This window comes from Phlebotomus papatasi, chromosome 3, assembly GCF_024763615.1.
Source record: "Phlebotomus papatasi isolate M1 chromosome 3, Ppap_2.1, whole genome shotgun sequence".
NCBI classification, from domain to species: domain Eukaryota; kingdom Metazoa; phylum Arthropoda; class Insecta; order Diptera; family Psychodidae; genus Phlebotomus; species Phlebotomus papatasi.
The window spans coordinates 88,079,881-88,105,862 of NC_077224.1; the positions used below are offsets into that span (position 1 = coordinate 88,079,881).

The following is a 25,982-nucleotide window of genomic DNA, read 5'->3' on the forward strand; positions in this document are numbered from 1 at the left end:
TTGAGAGCTGACGTCGCAGTATAAACCAAGATGGCGTGTAGTGCAGTGAAAAAGTGAAAAAGAGTATTTTGCTCCTCGATTTTGCACGCAATTTTAGCTTGATTTGCCACGAAAAGTGGGTGAAAAGAGTGTCCAGCAGTTCTACTTATAGTTTTCCCATGAGGGAGGCCGAGAAAGTGAGTGATTTGTTTGTTTATTCCCAGTTAAATTGCACCAAAAGATCTTTGTGCTCTCTTCCTCCAACAAAAGCTCAATGCTACGGACTTTGCTACATGCCCGAGCTCTTTCTGGGCCAATTTCTGGGTGAAAATGAGTGATTTTGTTTGAAATCGATAGGGAATTTTGAGGATTAGTGAGTAGTTTATGTGCTAAAGGTAAGAGTTGTCGAGAAAAGTTACTGTCTTTGGAGGAAACTGCTGAGAAAATCGATAGATTGCAGTCTCTTGTCCTCGAAAAAGCTCTTGGCGAGTTCGCGCAATAAAATAAACAAGTCACAATAATTCCTACTTAATGCCATTGTTCCTGCTATTCCATCATTAATATGCTCTGACCATACTATCAACGCGTCCCTGATAATGACCATTGTGCTGGAAAATAGCTCCAAACGCAAATAATCTCGCCGTGAATTTGAGTCTTTTCACGAAACTTTGTCGCCTTTTTCTGAAGGCAAAAAAAAAATCAGTGAAGACAATTTGCTGACCAGCTTCCACAGATGCTGCAGCTGAGTCTTCAATTAGATGACATGCTCAGCCTCATTCCAATTCCAGCGAAAGCCAATTGCTCATACAATTTCCCACTTCAAGTGCTCGTGCACTTGGTGGCTCGGTACACTTGCACTCGAGCACTCGAGTACTTTGTGATTGTTTTTGTTCGCATTTTGTGCTGCTGAAGAAAAAGCTCAGCACTCCCTCGTTGGCAAAATCACTGGAGGAGTGTCATTGAGGGCAATGGGAGACTTGCTCGTTGCGCTTGAGTTCCTGGGACTCGAGGAAAGGCCTTCAGTTCAGGGAAATGATCTATTTTGTTAAGGAAGTTGATATACTCCGATATATCGGATATATCGACTATTTATGAGGTTCTTTGCTTCAGATTTCCGGCCTCTTCAAGCTTAAATAAATCCGGAAGAGTCTTCCCAATATGCGAACTTCCCAAGGCATCCCCAGAGAGCGCCTTTGTCCCATTTTTAAAATTTCAAACTCTTGTCGGTTATACGGGTTTCAGACCTAACCCTTTAACGACGAGACAGTTTTCGCGGACCGAAAATCAGCAATAAAAATGAAACCGATAAACAAAATCAGTAAGATGTCTTACATCTAGCCTTAGAAAATCCAATAGAGTCTGATTCGGTGTATTTTTTTCCTCTTTGAGCGATAAGGACAAAAAAAGCCTAAAAATTTAAGTAATTTTACTGACAATACCAATGAATGATAATTTTCACTCTAATGAAAAATATTATGTTTGAGTATTGTAGTTTCTTTTTCCAAAACGGCTTTGCTCTAAAAAATTGGAAGTCTAAAAAAATAATTAAAATTAAGTTTCATTATGAGAATTTAAAAATTCGTCATTTTTTGGCTTAAAAAATCACTATTATAACAAGTAGCTGAAGACTTGCAAAAAATATCCTAGATGTCTTCAACCTTCTACTTTGCAAAAACGTACAAAAATAAGGAAAAAATAATTTTAGGTTAATCAGGAAAAATTATTTTCTTTATGGGACACCGGTGTTCCTATCGTCCTTCAGACTAGCGTTTTAGCCCAGTTCTTGTAGGTTTTAGAATCCTAAATGGCAACTTGTTTTATTGCTTTTTCAGAATCTAATAAGTCATTCGTTCTTTTCTTAATAATCCAATCCTAAGTTAAAATTTCCAAAATATCTTGACTGATCAGGAATTATAACAGTTATAAGGGTTTCAGACCTAAGGCTTAGCCAAATGGTTTAACTTCTCTAATTTATTCTTAATCAATATTTTTTTTTTGGAAAATTATCATTTAAGATTGGTCACCATGGGCAAGTGATTAATTAAATTTTGAAAAATTAATAAAATTGGTTGCTATTTTGAATTTCGAGACCATCTGGAACTGGGCTAAACCTTAGGTCTGAAGCCGGCCTTAAGTCATATGGCTAAGACCGTCTTCAGACTAGAGGTTTAGCCTAGTTTCCGAAGGTCTCAAAATCCTAAATAGCAACCAATTTAATTCGTTCTTCTGATTCAAATGGATTAATTCCCCTTAGTAGTCCATCTCTAAATCAAAATTTTCTAAAAATTTTCGACTGTCAAGAATCTGGAGAAGTTAAGCCTTATGGCTAAGCCTTAGGTCTGAAGCCCGTATAAGTCTTAGGTCTGAAGCCCGTATAAGCCACACGGCTTAACTGTTTTATTTTCTGTATAAGCAATTCTTATGTTTTAGAAAATTCTTATTTAGAATTGTATATTTAAAGAATTAACTTTATATGTCTTGAAAAATAACTGAAATTGCCTGTTGACTAGAAATGTAGAAATTAAAGATCTTTATACGGGTTTCAGACCTAAGGCTTAGCAATATGGCTCAATTGCTATAATTTCTTATCAGTCAAGATTTTATGAAAAAAATTAACTTAGGATTGAATTATTAATGGCAAATTATCTATTAGATTCTTAAAAATCGAAAAATTGGTGGCTATTTAGGATTTTGAAACCTTGAGGAACTGAGCTAAACCTAAGTCTAGTCTGGAAACGACTTCAGGAACAGGGCTTAACCTCTAGCCTAAAGATGGATTAGAGTTTCTGATTTATGACTTAAGCAGAGAGAGGCTTAACTTAATTATAATCAAAATAATAATTTGACTAAATTCCCATCACTTTCCCACTAAGTCGTTTATCGGATTAAGCCGAAAGACGGTTTGAAAAGAAACTGATGGAAATGTGATCTTGATTGTTATTTTGATCATAATTACGTTAAGCTGTCTCTCGGCTTAATTCGTAAGTGTCTCTGGGGATTTAGAATCTGGAGACTGGATTTAGAGCTTAAAATCGAAATTTCCATTAACTTTGGCTGAACTATTTGACATTTGACATTTTTCCAAGTCCAAACCAATGCTCGATGCACATAAAATACAGTTGCATACATTTTTCAATAATAGTTCTCAACTGTTTTATCGAGCAATTTGTTGATTTTTTGAGGTAATGTGTTATATTTCCAACAAAAGCAGAGAAATTTCCATTTGAAAGCCTTAAAATATTCATAAATGTACAAGTTCTTGACCCTGCCATGGTCTTATAATGTATTTATTTGGGTTCCTGTTTAAATCCCAAAAAGTCCAAAATCCTGAATGAAAAAATCCCGAATGTATCAAAGTTCCGAAAGCTGAATTCCCCAATTAGTTAAAATCCTGAAAAACTAGAATCCTGATTCTGAATAGACCAGAATACCGAATTCTTAAGTGTTATTCGCGCTTGTTGGAGGCAAAGGGACATTTTTTGTGTTTTGAGAAATTATTCCATACATTCTCCTTATAATTTCGTCCTTGTCAGGATTTTTAGTATTCGAGATTTTAACTATGTCGGCACAGATATTAGGTGAGATTCTTAACAATCTCATTTACTATAATCCTATCAAAATTTCATGTCCTCAGATAGGGCGGAAACTTTGCCAAAATGTGTTTCGCCACTTCCTGATCACAAATATATGGGTGGCTAAGTTACGTTCTTCGGCCGTCCGAAATTCATCAAATTTTAGTATGTTATAGCTGGGCCTTAGAGCTTCCGATCAGTACCAAACTTAAGGTCCCCTAACCCCCTTGACCCGAGTTACAACACTGAGAAAAAAAGAGGCTACGATTAACTTTTTTCGTCATAAATTTAACACTTTTCGGGTGTAAAAATATATCAACATTTTTTAATGTTAATTTTACACCTTTTGAGGGTAAAATCAACATGAAAAAAGGGTAACTTTAACTCATAATACATCTAAAAAGGGTAATATCTACACCTATTTCGGATCAATAATGCAGGGTAAAATTAACATTTCCGGAATGTTATTTTGACTTTTTGGGATTTCTCTCAGTGAAGGGTCCAAAACTATTCTTAAAATGGGTAAAACTCCGATTCTAATTATCAGAATTTAAAAAATGAGGGTGTTTTGGAAAGCTCTCACGAAGTGCAACTGTATTATTCAAAAGATTTTTTTTTTAATTTTCCAAGTTAAATAACTCAAAAAATCCATTGTGCATCGGGCTCAAATTTTAGTATGTTGTAGCCGCCATGGTATACCTATCAAACAAAAAAATACTTAAGTCGATCGATGACCCGAGCTATAAGGGGTCAAAGTTTGAAAATTGATCGGCCTCTATTTCCGGTGTAACATTTTGACCTAAATTTTGAGTTTTTGGGTTGACTCTTGTTCAACCGATTTTGATGATTATTTCTGCATTTGCTCAAATAATGCCATTATCCGATTTTGTCGGTTTAGTGTAAAAAAAGATTTTTCTCACAACGCTGCGAAAGTATGCGGCGGGTGCTAATATGACGGCGATGACGGCTTTTATTCGACTACGTTATTAAAAAATAAGGTTTAAAAGAATGTTCTTACAAAATTCATTCATTCTCTGATATTTTCGTAGTTCGTGACATGGACAAAATGCCCTCTCTGGTCAGAAAACGTATTCCAAAACAAATAAATTCAATTAGCTCGACTATCGAGCAACCAAGATCAAGTTTTGGGGCACACTTCTAGGGGAGATTCTGGTCTATATTCCATTATCATCTATCTGTCAGTTCATTTACATCCTAGATATTTTGATTTAAATAAAAAGTTTTCAATTTTTCAGAAATTTTATTCCAATTTGCGCAAATTGCTGTATAATATCTCTCATCTTTAGTTTCAAATTGAATTTGCAAGCAATCCGAGTTTCCTAACATTAAGAATCTCACCTACAATAAGCTGATCTAAGTTTATCTGTCCATTTAAATACGATTTTGTGATTTTCCTTTTGAATATCAATATTAAATTTAACCAATTCTGATCATCAATAGCCAGTTTTAATTACCTTTGCGTCAATTTCTTTACAAAGCTATTTTTTTTTAAATAAATAGGGCGAAAAATTTTCAAGATTAATTGAGTTATTCTGCAATTGTGGTACAAAGCAAGAATTACTTTTTTTTGGATTTCTTTAAGAGCTTCCATAGAATCTCTTATATAGATTTTATCAACGTGAAAAGAATAAATTAGAATAAATAGACAGTGCTTACGTGTTCTTCATTAAAAGAAAAATAGCATAACAGATGAATAACAGAGAAAATCTAGCGCTGAAGCAATTAGAATTTTAGAATCATTCATTTTCTTATAGATTCTCTTCAATCTTTCTACGCAACAAAATTATTCGTCATGCAATCCCAAGAGGTTTTTTTTCTCTGAATCTTACAAATCCAGTACACATCGAGTGAGCAAAAAAAAAAACAATCCGCTTGAAAAATCTTTTAATGAAATTTATCAGTTTGAAGTGTATTTTGATAAAATTTCTTATCTCCTAATAAAGAGCAGATCTATGTTGCGCAAAAGCCAAAAAGAGGGAGAGGGAGGTAAATGTAGTCAGCAATAAAACTTCTATATTAAACCTATATTACTTCACTTTCACCGTCAGACATATTAATTGCCCTGTAAATATTTAATTAGAAATTCCTAAAATATTATATTTCAACATTGAGAGAAATGCTAATATAGAAAATAATTCAGAGACCAAAATATACTCTCACGAAATATCACAATTAATCAATTAGGGGCTGTGAGCATTGAGCTTTGGAGGAGTCTCTTTTGGGCAAGGGTTTTGTGAAGAAAGCGTTTTTAGTGAATTAAATGGAAAGGGCAGTATAATCCGTTAATCCTTGAATTACTTGACCTTAAGATTGTTCCTGAGCTAGAGGTCAAACGGTAAGAGATATCGACTTTCGATCTTAGATGACCCGCCCCCATAAGTCAACGTTTTCTCGAACGGTCCCCAACATCTCTTAAACCATGTTTTTTTTTTGGTTTTTCTTTAAATTGAACCAAGCTTTTTCAATAATTTTCGGATACGTTTCAGGGGTAGTCCAGGCGAACATTTCTTTCAAACATACCTTTGACCGGAAAATTCGCCATTTTGAATTATTGAAGGTCAAAATGTCAATCACTTGGAGGACTCATTTTGAACCGATTTGGGTAAATTTGTGTTTTTTTGGAAGATCTAGATTTTTCTTATCAATTCAATTTCTTATCAATTCTTTCTAGTTGGTCAAATGATCGTGATTTAGGGCAAAATCACATTGACGGTAAAATGCTCACCGTATTTCGGTAATTTACGCATTCTCATTACAATTCTTATGCAAATTCTAAATTACCGTATTACCTTATCTCATACTTGGTGGCACTAGGTGAAATAATATAAGAAAATTGAAGAAATAAAAAGAATTAGCGATAAACAGTGAGCAAAAAAATGTAGGGGGAGGCTTTGATGTTTCGCATATACGCTACCATCAAACACTTCGCATTTCTTCCGTATTCCTTTATGAATCTCACATATGGCTATATATTTTAATAGCTACTCTTAAATCCCACCTCTCCTGAAAAAATTGGGTGTGTAATCCTTTTTTCCTAGTTTCAGGAAGCAAAAATTAAAAACAGGTGCAAAACTGTAATTTTAATGTGTAATATTTTGTACAATTTTGCACAATTGATATCATTTTTTTGGAGAACTACTATCACAGGATGTAGAGGGGTTATTAGGGTTTAAATTTGTATAAAAACCTCTTGGAATGAAGAAGGCCGTTTTTGTGGGTGGAAAAAAATTCGCAAACTTGACCCATATTCATCGATCGGATATTAAGAATTATTATGCATCGCATAGTGAATCTGGCAACACTATAATTTTAGTGTTCTAACATAACCTCACTTGTGTGTTATGATTTTGATGAAAAAATAAATTGAGTGATATACTAAAAATCTTGTGATTCAATAAAAAAGGTAAGGAAATTGTGTTTAGTTTTGTGATAAAGATGCCACATTTAATTTGTTTTACAAAAGATGGAGAAACACACTGCGAAAAATAAAAAACTCAGCAGCATTGATGAAACAGTCATGCGCAGGAAGCTCTTCAGGAGGTTGTCCAAAAAAGGCTTAGCCTTAATAAAGCTGCCGTGATATTCAAAATCCGGAGAAGCACACTGTTCTCGAGACTTAAAAATGTGAGAAAAGAACTAGCTGATTCGCAGGAAGTGCCCTTGATGATGGGGTTGCAAAATAAGGAAATGGTTAACAAATATGCGGGAAGGCAATTTTTCACTATGCGACAAGAAGAAAACCTTGTTAATTATTTGTTGGCTTCCTCTAAGGTCAATTTTGGCCTCACCCTACAGCAAACCCGAGAACTGGCCTTCAGTTATGCCATCAGCATTGGCCAAAATGTTCCAGAAAGCTGGAAAACCAACAAGAGCGCTGGAAAAGCATGGGCCACTGGTTTTTTAAAGAGACACAGGTGATATCCTAGACAGACTTAAACGGTTTGTTCATTTTTAATACTCACTTTAATTTTTCTAGTGAACTCTCGCTTCGAAAACCCGAAGCCACCTCTACGGCGAGAAACTGTGGTTTTACGCGAGAAAATGTTCAAATATTTTTGAAAAATCTGCAAGAAATAATGGAGAGATATCATTTTGATTCTTCAAGGATCTTCAATCTCGATGAGACGGGACTGAGTACAGTCCTCCAGCCACCAAAAGTGGCATGAGAATGTTCATCGATTTTTTTTGCCGGACGTCAAGATACAACATAACCTTCAAATTTCCACATACATTTTGGGGTTGCCAAAGTGACACTTTCATGGAATTTGAAGATCAAAGAAAGAAAATGGTTTCCTAAGTGTATAAAATTATGCCTTTTACAAATCTTCATAAAAGTGATATTAAAAGATATTATTCCTCACATAAACTATTTAATCAGATAGACTAGAGTTCCGTCTAAACAATGATGTGTAACTTTTAGTGTCGGGTGCAAAATTTACGGTGAAAATGGGACGTTTTTGAGTGATGTAAATTTGTATGCGAAAATAGAAACTTGATTCAACTATCGGACAAATCGCCATTAAATTTTCATTTTCTTCTAGAGAAAAATGTGAGGATTTCCCAGGGTTTTGTGAGATAGGATTTTGAACCTAGTAAGTAAGAGGTTTTTTTGGCATAGTTGGTGAATTGATACGGTTCGTGTGGTAGTCAGAAAAAAATACTTAAGTTGGACATCATTTTTATATGCGAAACATCAAAGCCTCCCCCTACGGTACAGTTTTTTTTGTTCACCGTTTATCGAATTTTCGTTTTATTTCTTCAATTTTCTTTTAATATTTTCATCTAGTGCCACCGAGTATGAGATAAGGTAATATGGTAATGGAAAATTTGCGTAAGAATTGCAATGAAAATGCGTAAATTAACGAAATACGGTGAGTCTACGGCAAGCATTTTACTGTCAATATGATTCTGCCCTTATTTATATACTTTTTAGTCATTTTTTCTAGTTCAAAATTATTTTTCGATTTGCGAATGAATTTAATCGTTAATAAACCAGTATACATCCAAAAATATGAAAAAGGATAATTCACGGATAGCTTTATCTCGTAAGTTCAAGCATTCCGCAAAGCCGGGACGCTTTGGCATCTGTTTATCTATGTGACGACTGCCTTGAATTATTTCTTTTATCGGTATTTCCAGGTCAAAGCTTAACAAGATTCTAGAGGACGTATTTCTTGACCGATTTTGATAAATACGAATTCATTTAAATAATGTTGAAGTCCTAGATAAGTCTTAACCGAATTTATCAACTGTTATAAATTGGTAATTATAAATGATTCAAAACCGATTCATAATTAATTGATAAAAGCGGTTCAGACTTATCTAGGATTCCAAGACCTTTCAAATGAAGTAGTGCTTATCAAAATCGTTTGAGAAATACGCTCTCTAGAGGCTTTTTATCCTTTGACCTTGAAAAATCGTTATTAGGAATAATTACCCGAATATTTTTTTATACGGAAGAAATGTTCGCCACGTTTGATCTATTTGTAATCCGGTGAACATTCAATTACAAAGTGAATAAGAACTTTAAAAACAACAAATTTTGAGCACTAGTTCGATTATCTCACTTAACCCGGATCGCATTATTCCACCTTCTTTTTAGACTTTGATAAGAATAGAAAAAAAAATAAAATAAAAGAGCAATACAAATAGAAGGCATATGGGTAATTTTTTAGGCCTCCAGTGTGACGGTGTGTTGGTAGTATGTTATCAAGGTTCCAGAACTTCATGGGGTGTTCCTCAACCGCACTCGGTGAGGCTCCTCCTGATGATCAGGCATGCTCTGGCCGGGGGGATTGCCTCAACGGTACTTGCCTCTGTGAAATTCGCTACAGTGGCGATGAATGTTCCACCTTCAATTTGCCATACCACGCAGGTAAGTCATATTAATTATTTTATATCATTTCACCCTTTCACTCATTTATTTTTATATAGATTTTATTGATAATATTTAGAGAAAATTAAAAAGAAAATATTAGAAGTTTGTGAAATATTCTGAACATAACCTCAAAGATTCTAACCTTACTTTTCTTAACGCGTAATTGTTTTTATTTCATTTAGGTTTATTCACGAAAAATATTTTTGAAGTACTTTATCTTGTCAGATAGCTATGTATTTTTTTCACAGTATAACAATAAAATTTAGCACACATAACCTCAAAAAAATAATTTTTAAAATACCGTAATTTGAGGAGTTTTAAGGTTTTGCTTTGTACATTTGAATATAACCTCAAAGATATTGAAGATAAGTTTGAAACCTAAGTAATTAAAGGTTATAATTTTTGAGGTTATGTTAAAATAATTTTAGTCATAAAAAACCTAATTTGAGAAGATTCTCACGTATATAAAAAGTTGTTTATATAAAATATTTAACAAAGCCCTTAGTTTTTTAAGTTATTCAAAACTAGTCTAGTGTTATAAAATTATCTTACGCTTTTGTATTACTTGATTAAAAGATTATTTTAAAATCTAAGGTTATTGTGATTCTAACCTATAAAAAATACAGGAAAATTTTCCGTATTGAATATGGAAGAAATTTTCCGTTCACGTGCAATATTTAACTCTTGTCAAATTGGAAAAGCAAATTCTCACCAAATTTTATTATATTTAGATTTTATTTTTTTTATTAAATGTATTTTAAAAATCCGAATCTAAAAAATGTTCATATAACATGTTTTTCTTAGATTATTCTATTCATGGCTTAGTTCCTGAATTTTACTCAAAACCTCAGTTTTGAAGTTTTTTTTTTCTTAGAAGTGTAATTCAGTTTTTGAGGTTAGACTTGACATAACCTTTTCCTACAGTTCATTCTTACAAAAAAAAAAAAGAGAATTGAAATTAATTATCTTCTCGGAGTGATATGAAATTTACTAATAAAACTTTGTTATCTTTAGGTTTTAATTAGAATGAAATCTTTCATATTTTTTGTTTTAAATAATAACATCTTGTAACACTAAGCTTTATTTTTAGAAATTTATGAACATAACCTACAAGTTACAAGCTGCAATATGCGTGGTGTAGTTTTTTTTTTAATTTTTATCATTTTTAGATAGAAAATTGATGTTCTTTTTTATTATTTTGTTTTATCCAAAATTTTAGAATTCGGGGTTATGTTGAACCTAACCTTTAAACAATTTTACACTTTACAGTAACAAGGAAAAAGTTTCTTAAAATAACATTTCTAAGTTTAAAAATCTTGTGGATCAGTGAAAAATTCCTTATCAGCAATGCTTAGAAGGAGCAACGCAAGAGAGAAAATGAGTAAATTGTAATTTTTAGTGGCCATCGCCGTCTTAGCGTTGATGACCAACCTCAGGAGTAAAACCAGTGGAAAACTCCATTACAAATTGTATATGCTTTAAAATATGGTTATATATACATAATTTTACCTCAGTAAACGCTATATTTACTTTGAATTTCTTGAATTTTCTAGAATTTTTGGAGGTTATACCTCAAAAAATATAACCTTTAATTTCTGGGGTTTACAATTTTTCTTCAATATCTTTGAGGTTATATTCAAGCATTTTGAAGATTTTTGGATAACTGATGGAATTTTACTTTGACAAATAAGTGATAGATGGCTCTGGAGTTGCAACTCTGCCACTCCAATTGTCTAAATATAAATGACACGTAAAAAAAGTTACACATATCATGTAGTTTAAAATCATTTCTTTGGAATTGCGAGGGTGAAATGTTGTCCTTTTTGATTTTTGTTTATGGTTCCAATTTGACCTTTTGCCAGGTGTCTCATCGATCTTCTACTTTGTGGCCCTCGTGTCGCTCATTCAGCTCCTCATTTGCATCGTGGCAGAGTATCAAAGGCTCAAGCAACCATCATTTTTGCGTGCCTGCAGACTCACAACGCAGAAACTTCTGTACTTCTTTGTCTTCGTGGCTGCCCTTCTGAGGGGAGCCTATTTCACCACGCCAGTGAGTTTTTTTTATTTCTTTCTTTCACTTTTTTATTTTTCCTTTCTTCCAACACATTTGCCAATTGACTGATTGTTGCTTCGTGTCTTTTTTGTGTGTTTCTTCTCCTTGTTTATTTATCAAGTAAAGACATTGTGAGAAGTTTACTAAATTTTTTTGAGAATAACATTTGTCTTATTTTTATATTTTTTAAAACAATTAACAAAGTTGAAGAATGTTTTGCTGAATTTAGAAAAAAGCAAATTTGCTTCATTTCAGGTGACCATAACACTTTTTTTTACTTTGCGGGGAAGTAGTACTGGAATTTCCTGCTTATTTTTTTTTGTTTTTAATTTAAATCGCAAATGGTGTTAACTTTTAAAGGTTTTGGGTTAGCTTTATTTGTCTCTTTATGCTAAAGTGCTTCAGGAAAGTGCTTGAAGTCGACTCTTCGGCAATCTTCCCCTAGATTTCCCTCAATGTCGACTCTCCTTAATGTTATTAGCAAGGAAATATTTTAGACCACGCCCATTCAGAACTAACGGGAAACTAAAGTGGTTATTGATTATATTTTGTAGTAAGGGGTTGCTACTATATTACTCAACAAACTGACAATAATAATCAATAAAATCTTAGGTATGTTTCTAAAAGCCCCGCCCATTAAAAATAGGTCACGCCTCCGATAAGACTTGTATTATTATAGAAAATGAGTTCCAGGCAAATTATTGCGTGTTCTTCGATTATCTTCACCTAGATTTCATTACAAAATTATTTTAGGCCACGCCCATTGCGAACTATCATCGAGAGAGTAAAGTTGGTATTAATTATATTTTGTCATGATATGTTGCTATAATACCCCACGAGCAAACTACTTTCAGCAATATTACCTTAAATTTGAAAGATCCGTCCGCAAAAAAATAGGTCACGCCTTCAGTAAATCTTGTGTAATGACTGAAAACTGTTTGAAGTTCAGATAATTTTTTTTCATAAACTAACATTTAGTAATAGTTCTGATTATTTTATCAGAAAGTGGATAAAAATTAGAGGCTTTTATAGGAATAATTTGTAAAAGTGGGCGGAGTCTAAAAATCCAGTCAGGAGATATGTTGCAGTATCATTTTTATTCATTCATCCTTAATATTTTTGGAAATTGAATTTTGAAAATTCTGCATAAAATGTAGAAAGTCGTAGGAAATTAAATATGTGAATTTTTTTTATCGAAGTTTAGTTGGGGGCGTGGCTTAGATATCTAGAAGCGGATCACTTAACTTGAACAACAGTTGTAGAAGACGGTGTTACTTGTTCTACTAGTATTAAATTGTCCTATCTAATATTGAAAACGATTAAAGTTCAACGGTAATTGGCAATAAATCCAGAAAGGGGCGTGGCCTAAAATGATTTATGAGTGAAGGTTTGTCACGAAGTCAGTCTGCAACATTGGGACTTAGAATAAAAATTATACTCTTTTAATAGAGAGTTCTTTGCAGATTATTTTCTTTTATGACGCCTTGCGTTTTATACAAATATTTAATTCTCTTCTCATTGCCGCTGAAAAGGAATAAAATAGTGTCTTCTTAAGAGATGTTTATTGAGTATAGTGAAGCAGAATACGAGCATTTTCTGCATTTCTCCGTAAATATTTGTATGGAATTATCTTTCCGCTTGGTTTATAAATTCAATTTGATTTATGCATCAAAGTGATTAAACTTTTATCATGTTTTACAACACAATCATCTACAATTACTTTCACTGCTATGCATGACTTAAAGAATTTTCTTTTCAACTTCCAACGGTTGCTGATTGCAGTGGCAAATGTACTGAAATTTTATCTAATTGGTTCAACTGTCCAATGGACAAGTCACGCTTTTTTTTCTCAATAGAAGCTTTCCAAATATGCTAATTCACTGTGACTCTATTTTAATTCTTTTTTTTGTAGAAATTTGTGCGTATGTTTGTGTGAAAAATATTAACAAATAAAAAATAAAATTATCACGCTCTCCAGCAATTCCCATGATAGCAAGTGGATTAAATTGCTGGAGAATGAAGGAGAAAAAGAGGTTCAAAGACACTGAATTAACTCACTGTGGCTTTATCAAGTTTAATTCTGAAATATTTATGCAATGTCAGAATAATATGATAATCCCAAATTAATTATAAATTCACTCTGGCCCAAAAAGTCTCTTCCTCTTTCTGGATTTGCAAAAAAAAAGTATATACTTCCAAAAATAAAAATTTCCGCAGGAAATTCTTCAGCCAGTTTGGGCATCGAGTCTCATGTCAGCGTACTATCCGCTGCTGATGACTTGTGCATCGCTTGTGGTTTGCCTTTGGGCAGAGATTTTCCACTTGCGTGACATCCGATGGGAAAAATCGCAGTTTCTCTCAAAGAGTTTCCTCGGTTTTATGGCTTTCAACCTTCTTCCATACAGCCTCCTTGCAGCTGAGGTGAGTTGTTCTTTTCCATTGAATTTTTATAATTTCCCAATTAAATGCATTTGTCAATTAAATTTTCTTTAAAAGTTCAAACACATTGACATAAAACTTAGTCATAGAACATCTTTTGAATTTTTCCTCATACGTTTTTTTTTATAAATAGGCATTTTGATAATTTTCTTATATTCTTTTTTCGATTTTAAGACAGATTTTACAGGAAAAGTAAATTTAAAGCCGTATTCACAAAATAGTGCAAAATCGACCATTTTAGTTGTTTAATTTAAAAATGTTTAAAAATGCACAATAATTTGGTAATTTATTGTCCCGTAATTGAAAATTACCACTATTATAGTTGAAAAATTTTCAACAACTTTGTTTAATTTGAAAGTGTGTAAAATTTTAACACTAAAATTGTGTGAAATCGGATAAATTAATTATTTAATTGCGATTTGTGTAAAATTTTTCACTATTATAGTCATAAAAAATTTTCAACAATGTTTTGTAATTTAAAACTGTTTGACAAATTGTAAAAATTACCACTATTATGGTATGATTACAGTTTTTCACATTAGTGTGAAAAACTACACGACTTTATGGTATTTTTTGTCACATGATCCAAAATTAACACTATTATAGTTTGATCATAATTTTTCACACTATTATAGTGTGAAGCCTTGTGTATTTCAACGATAATTGTTGAATTTTTAATCAAAAGTTGTGTAAAAATTGTTGAATTTCCATTTAAGACATATACTTCAGTCGAGATGCTTTTCATTGGGCAAAAGTCATATAGAACATCAAATATTTATGTGCATAGTAAGTATATCGTGCAGATCCATGCATCAGATGTAATTATCTCGCATTATTGAAGATCCCGGATACAGGAAAAAAACATTACAAATGTCTAAAAAGGCAAAAAAAGCTAAAATAAACGAAATGAAATGAAAATTCAACAATTTTTGAGTTTTCAGAAGAACACCCGATAGATGGCACTATCAACTGTTTAGAAAATTTATTTATTTTTTGTTCCCCCCTTAAATCCCTTTGCTCAGGTCTTAGGTCATAGGCCTATTTTGAAGAAAATTTATCTTTACAGTTATAATGAGAAAAAGTTTAAACAAATTGAATAAAAATTCCAGAAAATATTCTAAGCCTATGTTTTTTCATATAGAGTTCAAAGTTTAAATGTGTTTTTTTATGATAATAATAACTTTTTTTTATGCACTTAACTTTTCGATATCCGGATGATTGTGAGTTAAATTGATAGATAAAAGTCCATTTGTGATCAAATGTCATAGAGAAGATGTCAAAGATGAAAAAGTCAAATTCAACAATCAGCAATTTTATAGCAACTTAAAAAATATGTTTGTTAAGTGATAATTGAATTCTAATTTTTTAAAGTAGAAGCTTAATTATTTAACGACGTCTGATGACTAAGAATCTGAGTTTTTTCAAGCAATATAGCCTTGTAGAATCAACAGTTACAAACATAAAAAATTATTACTTTGCACTTAGTTTGCACTGTATTATTGCTTGTTTTGATGTTAGGGAAATCAAACTAAAAAAAACTGAGTTGTGTTTTTTAGAAAAAGAAGATGGAAAAAAATTTTTTTGCACTTTTCTGGTTAGAATTGTCTTTTAATTTGTTCTTTATACATCATCATCATATTCTTCAATTCGACCAATTATACTATTCTAAATCATTTGTAAGATCTTGACAACCACCTCTAAATGAATTTTTAGTTGAATCTAAATCCGTCAAAAATTGTTGACATTATTCGAAACATTCCGAAGATTTTGAGAGTTAATTCTAAGTGCTTCGAAAAGGCTGACAGTTGATTCTAAGTTCTTCAAAGATTTTGACAGTTGTTTGTAAATGTCTTCGAGAACTTTGACAGTTGATTCTAAATTCTTCGAAAACTTTGATAGTTGATACTAACTAGTCCCAAGAGTTTTGATGTTTGTTATGATTTGATACTCTCCATAGATTTTGACAGTAATTGGCTATATGGACCCGAGTGAGTTCGACAGCCTTACATAAAATAGAAGAAGAAGAAGAAGAAGATTTTAACCAGTTCATTCCAAGTTCTTAAAAGATTTTGACAGTTGATTCTAAGTTTCGAAAATTTTGGCAGTTCACTCGAAACACTCATTTGAAGATTTTGACAGTTAACTAGAACGACTCTGAAGATTATAGCAAATAACTGAGAATACTCCATAGATTTTGACAGTTCATTGTGAAGCACCCCAATTTCTAATTACTACATTTCCAAAGTCCTCAAGATGTTCATAGTTCATTTTAAATTCTTCGAAAACTGTGAGAGATCATTCGAGATAGTCCGAAAAGATGTAAAATTTTAACAATTGATTCTAAGTTCTTTGAACATTTCAACGGCTAATTCTAAATCTTATAAAATTTTGACAGTTGATTCGAAAACCACTTCGAAAATTATAACAGTTAGTTAGAAACACTCCATAAATTTTGACGGTTAGTTCTAAGTTCTTCGAAAATTTTGACAATTCATTCGAAACACACTCCGAAGATTTTGACAGTTACTTAGAAACGCTCTATAGATTTTGCCAGTTCATTCCAAGTTCTTCAAATATTTTAGCAGTTTGTTCTGAATTCTTCGAAAATTTTGTCAGTTGATTCGAAAAACATTTCGAAAATTATGACAGTTAGAAACACTCCATAAATTTTGACGGTTGATTCTAAGTTCTTCAAAAATTTTGACAATTCATTCGAAACATACTCCGAAGATTTTGACAGTTACTTAGAAACGCTTCATAGATTTTGCCAGTTCATTCCAAGTTCTTCAAAGATTTTAACAGTTCATTGTAAGTATTCTTCGAAAATTTTGACAGTTGATTCGACACTTTGAAGATTTTGACAATTACTTAGAAACGCTCCATAGATTTTCACAGTTCATTTCAAGTTCTTGAAAGATTTTAACAGTTGATTCTCAATTGTTCGAGAATTTTGACAGTTGATTGGAAAAACACTTCGAAAATTTTGACATTTAGAAACACTCCATAAATTTTGACAATTGATTCTTAGTTCTTCGAAAAATTTGCCATCTAATTCAAAATATTCCGAAAATTTTGACAGCTACTTAGAAACACTCTATAGATTTTGTCAGTTCATTCCAAGTTCTTCAAAGATTTTTATGATTCTGAATTTTTCGAAAATTTTGACAGTTGATTCGAAGAGCACTTCGAAGATTTTGACAGGTAGTTAGGAACACTCCATAAATTTTGACGATTGATTTAAAGTTTTTGTAAAATTTTAGGAGTTCATTCTAAATAATTCTAAGATTTTGACAGTTTCACGTCTAAATTTTTCGAATATTTTCTATAATTTCTTGTTAAAAGTTTTGTTTATAACTTATTACAGCTTAATTACAGCTTCGCGAAAAACACTTTTCAAACAAAATTACAACTTTTTTATCGAGGAATAATATTATATTACTTTTTTATAGCTTAACTTGTTTTCAACTCACATGAAGTTTTAATGACAATAGGAAAACCTCAGCATTCAAATAATTTGAATGGCGCTGCATATTTATTAAATTTAAATAATCTACTTTTACTATGATCTATGAAAGTAGTTCTATGTCAATCTGGTTCTCTGAAAGAGTTTATTTCATTGTTTAAGTCTTGTGAAAAATTCTACAATGACTTCAAAGTTCCAAGGCATTCAGGATTACTTTTTTCTCCCTGAATCCTTAGGTTCTCTTCTCACAGTTCATCACAGATCGCAATACATACTCGCACATTTTCAACGGCTGCTACGCCGCATTGCTGCTCATCGTAGTTGTTTTCTTCCTCATCTACGGAGTTGAGGTTTTCTTCAAAGTTCGCGGTGGTTTTGTGTACGATTTTGGTACATTGCCCAGCACCCAAAATGTCAATGCATCGCAACTGCATCAGTCGCGCTTTGGACTCTTGAGCCAGGCAATCATGTTGATTGTCATTGTGGGCTTTCTCACGTCAGAGACACTCGGTGACTTCTGGAAAAAGAAGTAAGTACAACAACGTTTTTTTTTTGCCTTTTAATCTAATACCTTCATGTTGTGCACTTGACCTCCAAACAGCTGCCTTTTATAGTTGCACTCGATCTTGCACTCGGTTGCATTGCGCAAGTGCAATTTGGCTCAGAAGTTGACTTGCATTATTCATTGATGAATCGGAGAGGGAATTAATTAGGTGCAAATTTGTTAATTTGAATTTTTGAGATAAAATCGTAAAAGAATGGCTTTAAAAACAGGAAAAGCATCTTGATGAGCTCTCTCCACTCCTTCTGGTTCCTTATTTGGAATTTATTAAGGGGGAGATATCTTGTGATAAATTTAATTTTTGAATTTGTTCTCGGGATTTCGAAAAATTATAATTAAAGAAAAATAGTGCTATAAATTGCAATGGTTTTCTGATTGAAAAATATCTATGATCAATGCTATAAAATATTTAGCCAAGACACAAACCATATTAATCATTAAGTGATCCGGCTTTCTTAGTTATAAAGCCTAGGATGGACCCCTAAATTTAACCAAACAATAAGGCTGAAAGTAAATTAACGAAAAACATATCATGAAGTTGCTTTTAAAAAAAAAGAAATATTTGTGAAAATTTTGGTTGAGACCTGAGGTGCTATAATTCATAAAATGATGATATATTTAAAACACATTGGGTTAAAAATGTTTGGTGAATAAATTAGCAAGTTTCTTAGTAAAATAAATTAGTTTTATCACTGAATACTTCCAATTCTGGTCAGCAAAATCTGAAAAGTGATAGTAAATCCCTTTAAATTAAAGCAAAAATTCCAAGGTGGTTCACACCATCTTTCTCTTTCCTGTTCTAAGATTATTTCATTATTTTTGGGCATTAAGGCACTGCAAGCAATTGTCCTATAAAAGACGAGATAGCGATAAATTCGCTCTCTGTTCCTCCCCAGCCTCCAAAGTACAATAAAGATATGTAGCAGGCCCAACTTCCAGTTTTTCTCTCGCCGGATATATCAATGTTGACCATATTTTATCTCTACTGCTTAATTTTACCAAAAGTCTGTCCAATTTTATGAAGCCATTAACATTTTGCCTATATTGGATTTCCTATAATTTGTAATTTAACGTTAATTGTTATGAATTATCTGATGAAAGATCAGGCAATCATGAAAGACGATACAAAATGCAGTTTAAATAATTTAAACCTCTTTATGGTGTAAGATTTTGTTTATTCCCTGGATTCTCTGCATTACCCGAAATACTTTATAGTTATGGCAAGTATTTATGGTTATGTGGTTCGGTGGCTAATCGGCTTATTTTTTATGTCTCCCACAACGGCTATATTTTATTCATATGAAGTATTTTATGCAGAATATTATTGAATTCAGAAGAACTTAATGAAATTTTATCTTTTACCAAAACTTTTTCTGAAGTGACGTATAAAGTCAGCCGTTGATAACCTTGCCTTTCAACTAAATTTGCCAGCTTTTATAGTTGGATTTTTTGCAGAGTCTGAAGCCTATGACTTTTTCTATAGCTCATATCTGATATAAATCACAAGAATTAAAAAAAAAACGGTTTATAAAAAATAATTTTGTCATATGACATTGCCATACTGCTACAGAATTTTTTTTGGTGTGTGTCTTGGCTAACATAAAAAAAATTCCTATTCTTTTTGTCGTGCTTTTTGACGACTATATAGAAATATTTTGCGAAATATTCGGTAATATTTATTTTATAATGAAATATTTAAAGTTTTTTTTGCACCGCAGATAATTCCCCCTTTGGTTTTTGTACTGCAGAATCGTTCACTGTGTATTTCTCATGTTTTATTCTAAATTGTATATTATTATGACGTGCCGTGATCGACAAGTGTTTAGCATCAGTCACCTTAATTCATTGTCAACAGAGCTAAATTATTTGCAATTTTCTCACAATGAGAAGGAAAGGCAAAGAAGAAAAAAAAATCAGTTGGACGGATTCATTCTAACAAAAAGTCACGCATTAATCGCCGTTTCGTGATAAAGGGACACAATTTTCCAAGATTTCTTATCAATTTTTTTTTTGAAATTTCTTTGTGCAACTGATTGGTTAGAGTGCCAGTGTACTCGAGAAATTGGCATGATATTGTGTTCCGACTGGTGGAGGTTGGGGTGGCACTGTGGTTCCCATGTTGCCTGTGGAACTCCATGGCGCCAGAGCAGCTGTGGATTCTCAATCCCAAGAAGCTGCTGAGTCGGCAATTTGAGCCAGTGGCCAGTACATCGCAAAGTGGAACGGCCAAAGCGACTGAAGAGGGGCAACAGTCGTCGTCGTTGCTGAAGAAGGATTGCTGGATCTGCTATGATCCGGACAAAACTGAGCCTCTCATTCAGCCGTGCAAGTGCACTGGAGACGTGAGTTCGGTGCATCATGAGTGTCTGAGGCGGTGGCTGGTGGAGAGCTGCTCCAAGTCCGATGATGTTTTACTCAAGTGCAAAGTCTGTGATTCGCCCTACGAAGTCAAGAGGACGAACAAGTAAGTAAACGAATGTACTTCGATTTTATGACCTTTTTCTTTAAATGCCTCTACACTTTGGGAACAATTTTTGGTAAAAATTGAATTTTTGACAGTATTTTGACATTTCCGGATGATTTCTAGAGGTCTTCATTCCGAGATTTAAAATAAGCCACGCTCACAAAATTAGTTTTCAATGAGGCTAAAGAGACTCCACCCTTGAATTTTTAAATCACGCCTCTTAACAGAATAAAATTTTCCGACGACAGTTTAAAATCAATTACCAATAATATCATAGCCAAAGTGAAAAATGATGGTGCTAGGCTCGTTTTTAAACCCCGCCCACTTATGTGGATCCTCTCAGGCAAAAGCATCTTAATTTTTATCAACTGTCCCGTAAGATTTTTAGATGTAAAAATATATCAACATTTTTTAATGTTAATTTTACACCTTTTTAAGGGTAAAATTTACATGAAAAAGTGTAACTTTAACACCTAATACACCTAAAATGCATAATATTTACACCGATTTGGGATCAATACTGCAGGGTAAAATAAACATTTTCGGAATGTTATTTTAACTTCTTCGGATTTCTCTCTCCCTTAAAAACCCTTAAAAAGGTGTAAAATTAACATTAAAAAATGTTGATATATTTTTACACCAAAAAAGTGTTAAAGTTATGAGGAAAAAAAAGTTAATCGCACCCCCGTCTTTTTCTCAGTGTACTACGATGTTATGAAAGAAAGGATTTGTAAAACGACAAACTGAATCTTGTTAAAGTTTTGTCAAAAGGCTGTTGTTTTCCAATTTAACAAAATTTTCTCACATTTTCTATGAAAAACGATTTTTTTAACAAACCTTTAACAAGCTCTAATTGGCTGCAGATTTAATAAAACTTATTCATACCCTGTGTGGACGATCATCTTTTTGACAAACTTTTCTTATTAAAGTGACAAAACTTTTTGTCAAATTAGAAAACAGAATATTTTGTCAATGCTCTGCAAAGATTTGTTAAACGTTTACAAAATTTAGGAGATAACAAATGTCCTCGATGTCTTCCATTCACGTAGTTGAAGTTAGCTGAAATCCATCCGAAAAAGGATTTGTGCCTTGGCTCACCCAAAAGGCGCATGATCCGAAAATTGATGGGTGTCTTGGCAAATGAATAGGCCAGGCCTGAGATAAAATAAAAGCCGAAGTGAATTTGGTAGTGCCAGTTGGCATTCTTCGAAATGCTGCGATAATTCACGTAGGGAAAACGAGAGGTTTTTAATGTGAAAATTGTTTAATTCCTTAGAGTTAAGTTATTTTCGCAAGAAAATCCTTTTAATAATTTAGTTGAATGCAGTTATTTGGGTTAATTGTGAATAACTGTCGAAATTACAACAAAAACATTGGGATGAAATTTTGAGCTGGAAGACTCATATTCTTTTGAGCTGTCCCAAAATTCAGGATAGGTTTGAGAAAAACCCTTTTGTACAACACTATTTTGGTTAATAAGGAATGCAAAAGTACATATTACATGAAGGGACACGACCTGCTAATAAGGATAAAATAGAGAAGAAAATATTTTGTGGCATTTTAGAGATTTTTTGCATCGGCAGCGCCGCCAGTCGTTTGTCAAGTGAGTTATTTGCATCTCTATCTTTCTCTCGAGTTGAATTGCGCGCGATTTAGGAACCTTGTGATATGAAATGATATTTTCTTTAAATTTCTTCATATTTCCGCAAGATTCAAGTGAAAGGGTGTTTAGTGAACAGCTATCCGTCTTCCGACAAATATATCAATAAGATAATTCATTTTTATGAGAGTTTTTCTTTCTATGAATCAAAAGAAAATTAAGAAAGAAATACATAATAAAAAATGCACTTATCGTTAAATTTAGGTTCTTTGCGATTCTTATCATTCACAAATTTATAGAGCTTGAAAAATTCGATGATCTATTTGACAAGCCAAAAAAAAAGACATTCTTACTTCTTGATACTTTCGCAAGGTGGCTGAAGTACAAACTGTTCAAAATTCGAACAGGATTCGATTTTTTCCGAGGAAAAAGAAACAGAACAGCGATACTTATTGGTCTTGTCCCATTATCTATTCACTCCATAATCGCTGACTCCATAATACCAGCCTTTTAGTGTGATATTTGATAAATTTTCCCCATATTGTTCGAAAATTTAGTATGAAAATTCGAAATTGAATTTGAATTCTTCGAATAGCAACGACTTTTTGTGCAAATGCATTTCCACTTACCTTTTATCCAAGACACTATTGGACAAACAAAATCTACTTGTGTTTACACCCATCGGGCTCAAACAGAAGTAGATTTTGATTCTCCAATAGTGCCTTGGATGAAAGGTAAATGGAAGTCTATTTGCACAAAAAGTCGTTGAAGTTCGAAGAATTCAAATCCAATTTTGAATTTTCACACTACACTTTCGAACAAGGTGAGGAAAAATTTATCAAACATCACACTAAAAATCTACAAAAGAGTTACTCAGTGAATATGGAGTGACTAAATACTGGGGCAAGAACAGTAAGCGTTGTTGTTCTATTTTTTCCACACAACAATGTGAAGACCGTCACATTTTGACACTTGAGCACTTCGAAATTAGAACAGGATGTAACTTTCGACACCTTGCGAAAGTATAAAGAAGTAAGAAAGTCTCTTTTGAGCCCGATCACAAGTAGATTTTGATTCTCCAATAGTGTCTTGGATGAAAGGTAAATGGAACTCTATTTGCACAAAAAGTCGTTGAAGTTCGAATAATTCAAATTCAATTTCGAATTTCCTTACTAAATTTTCGAACAAGCTGGGGAAAATTTCTCAAATATCACACTAAAAAGCTGACAAAAGAGTTACTCAGTGATTATGGAGTGATTAAATAATCGAACAAGAACAGTAAGCGTCGTTTTTCTGTTTTTTCCCTCACAACAATGTGAAGACCGTCACATTTTGACACTTGAGCACTTCGAAATTCGAACAGGATATAACTTTCGCCACCTTGCGAAAGTATTAAGAAGTAAGAAAGTCTCTTTTTTTGATCTTCAAATAGATTTTCGAATTTTTCAAGATCTACTTCTGTACGCAAAGATCGGGTTTCTTTTTCATTAAAAAAAATAACGGAAAGGCCTATTCATTAGCCAAAACATACACCATTTTCGGGTCATGCGTCTTTTAAACTAGCCAAGACACACACCTTTTTCGGGTGGATTTTAGCTAACTTCAATTACTTTTGTCAATTTTTTGCAAATTTTCACAAACTTACTAGCTTGACTAGTTCCAGAGAACTTTTGGCTCTTTAAAGTCCTTCTAACTTTTTTCAATGCCGACTTGAGGCGGCTATCTGAGGCAATTCCTTATCTGGGATGTTTAATATTGCAGACTGGACTGGGAGAAGGGCTTTACGGTGCAGCACTGGGCTAAGACGGTGATCCTGGTGACTCTGATGTGCATCACTGGGGCAAGTGCTTGGGTGATAATCCAATTGTACGTGGATCCGATCGTCCGGGTCCTCACGGCAGGCTTTGCCGTGATCATTGGGTACATTTGCGTCAAGTTGCTGGGCGAAAATACACTGACGGCCTACCAAAGGGCCAAAGTCAGTTCCATCAACATCGTTCCCAGTGAATCTGACGTCACGGAGAAACTCAACACAATCTGCCAAGATGTTACGTGCAACTGAGCACGTGGGCGGGGACTGATTAATTTTATCGCAGTGATTGAAGGAGAAAAAGGAGGAGGAGGAGGAAGAGGAGATGCCAAGAGGAGTCAATTAGGTAACATGATTTTATCTTTTTTTTATTTTTAAATATTTTTCCTAGTTTATTTCTTTTTTTTTAATCTTTTTTTTAATGAAATAAAGTTTGATGTGAAGAAATTTTCTCACAGAGAAAATAAAAAGCAAACACAACGGGAAAAAAACCTGAGAAAAAAATGCATGAAAGAATGAATTTTTATGATATGTACAAATTTAGTTTTTTCTCCCAGAAAACAAAAATTAAATGAAAGATATTTCTAGGGAGAAATTGCATTGGAGTAATTTAGAAAAAAAGAGGGTGTGATGAGTAATATAATTTAAAAAAAAAAAAACAGATTAAGACATTAAGATTTTTCGACGGTAGAATTTGAAATATTACTGAGAATAATTCAATATTGGACGAAAAATTAGGAATAAATGAAAATTAGTTGAGAATAATTGAGTAGAACAATTGGCCAATATTATTAATTATTCCATCCTCTTCTCTAAGAGAACTAATAGAAAAAAAAGAAAGAGACAATTAAACTATTTTTAATCTCTTGTGTGCGCAAAAATATAAAAAAAATGAAAGAAAAATGTTTAGGATTAAGCAAATGAAAAATGCATGAAGAATCTGAAGTTAGTTGAACGCTGCTGGTGCGAAGGTTTGTGTCCTGGCTAACTAAGGGCCTATTCGGCCACGAATGGTTTGTGTTTGGGCTTGAAAAGGCCTTTTGCACTCTTCTGCTTAGTATTTTAAAGATTTACTCCATATCTGTAGATTTTTTTCCCAGTGAAAGCAGAAAAAAGGCCTATTGAAGCCAAGCCAGGACGCAAACCATCGTCCAGCCAACGTTCGTCCGGCTTCAGTAAAAAAAAAAGTAATAAAAATAATTACTCGAAGAAATATTATAAAGATGCATGAGAGAAGAATATTATTGCTTCCATTTGGACATTTTCGCAATAAGGCAAAGAATAAACCCTCTGAGAAAAAAAAATATTCCTCTTATTTTAGACTCTTTTAGATTTATTTATAACTATTTTTTACATTTATTTTATTGTCTGTATAAAAGAAAAGAAAAGAATCGTACCCGCTGATTTTCCAAAGTTTTTCTTCTGGAATTCTTTCTTCTTGAGCCAGGGAAAAAAATTACGATGAAGACGAAAGCTCCCCCTTCTTTTCAAAGAAAAAAAAAGAAATAATAATAAATAAATAAAGCACAGTAATTTATTTGAAGAATTAAAAAAAAGTGACAGTAGAGAAGGAAATATTAAAAGAATGATAATGAATTCTTTGAGTTGTGATTTTTTTTCGTTGAATTTTTAATGATTTTTTTGCTCTTAAATTGTATTTTTCTGTGAAATGACGAGTCACAAAATTTGTGAGTTCTTCATTGAGCGTGATGGAGAATTCGTATGAGAGATAAAAATATATATAAAAATTTTTTGTGTGGTTAATGTACTCTTAATCAAATGTACATGAAATGTTTTATTAAAAAAGAATGAGTAAAATAGGAGAATTCCGTCTTTTATTGCCCAATTGCGACGGTGAAAAATGAGATTTGTCCGGACTCATTGACTCATTTTAGCTGTTCCCATGTGCTCCTGCATTATCGACTTGTCTTTGTGATGGTTCCTGTCACGACTGTTTTCTCCAGTCCTCGGAGTGTTTCTAAAACCTTTAAATAATCGTGACAGGAACCATTACAAAGAAAAATTGATTATGTAAAAACACCTGAGAACAGTCACGGACTGAAAAAAATAATCATTTTTCAGTACTTTACTGTTCTCAAGTGTTTGTGCATTATCGACTTTTCTTTGCGATGGTTCCTGTC

General features: G+C 32.9%; 1 protein-coding gene across 3 annotated transcripts; it reads left to right on the forward strand.

Annotated features, from left to right (window-relative positions):
• Positions 1-25,667, forward strand: LOC129806252 (uncharacterized). 3 transcript variants are annotated; one of them, XR_008752156.1, is made up of 8 exons: positions 1-176; positions 9,248-9,447; positions 11,313-11,500; positions 13,721-13,924; positions 17,642-17,934; positions 20,009-20,431; positions 23,793-24,187; positions 24,274-25,667. XR_008752156.1 is itself a non-coding variant. In XM_055854713.1 (7 exons), exons 2-7 carry the CDS (start codon positions 9,276-9,278, stop codon positions 24,091-24,093), a joined length of 1,581 nt encoding a protein of 526 aa, XP_055710688.1. In that variant the 5' UTR covers positions 1-374; positions 9,248-9,275; the 3' UTR covers positions 24,094-25,667. The 3 variants fall into 3 exon arrangements, 2 of the variants coding, with proteins under 2 accessions (XP_055710688.1, XP_055710689.1); XM_055854713.1 differs by having other exon boundaries at positions 1-374; positions 23,793-25,667; XM_055854714.1 differs by lacking the exon at positions 1-176 and adding an exon at positions 3,804-6,468 and having other exon boundaries at positions 8,290-9,447; positions 23,793-25,667.
• Positions 25,668-25,982: the final 315 nt, after the last annotated feature.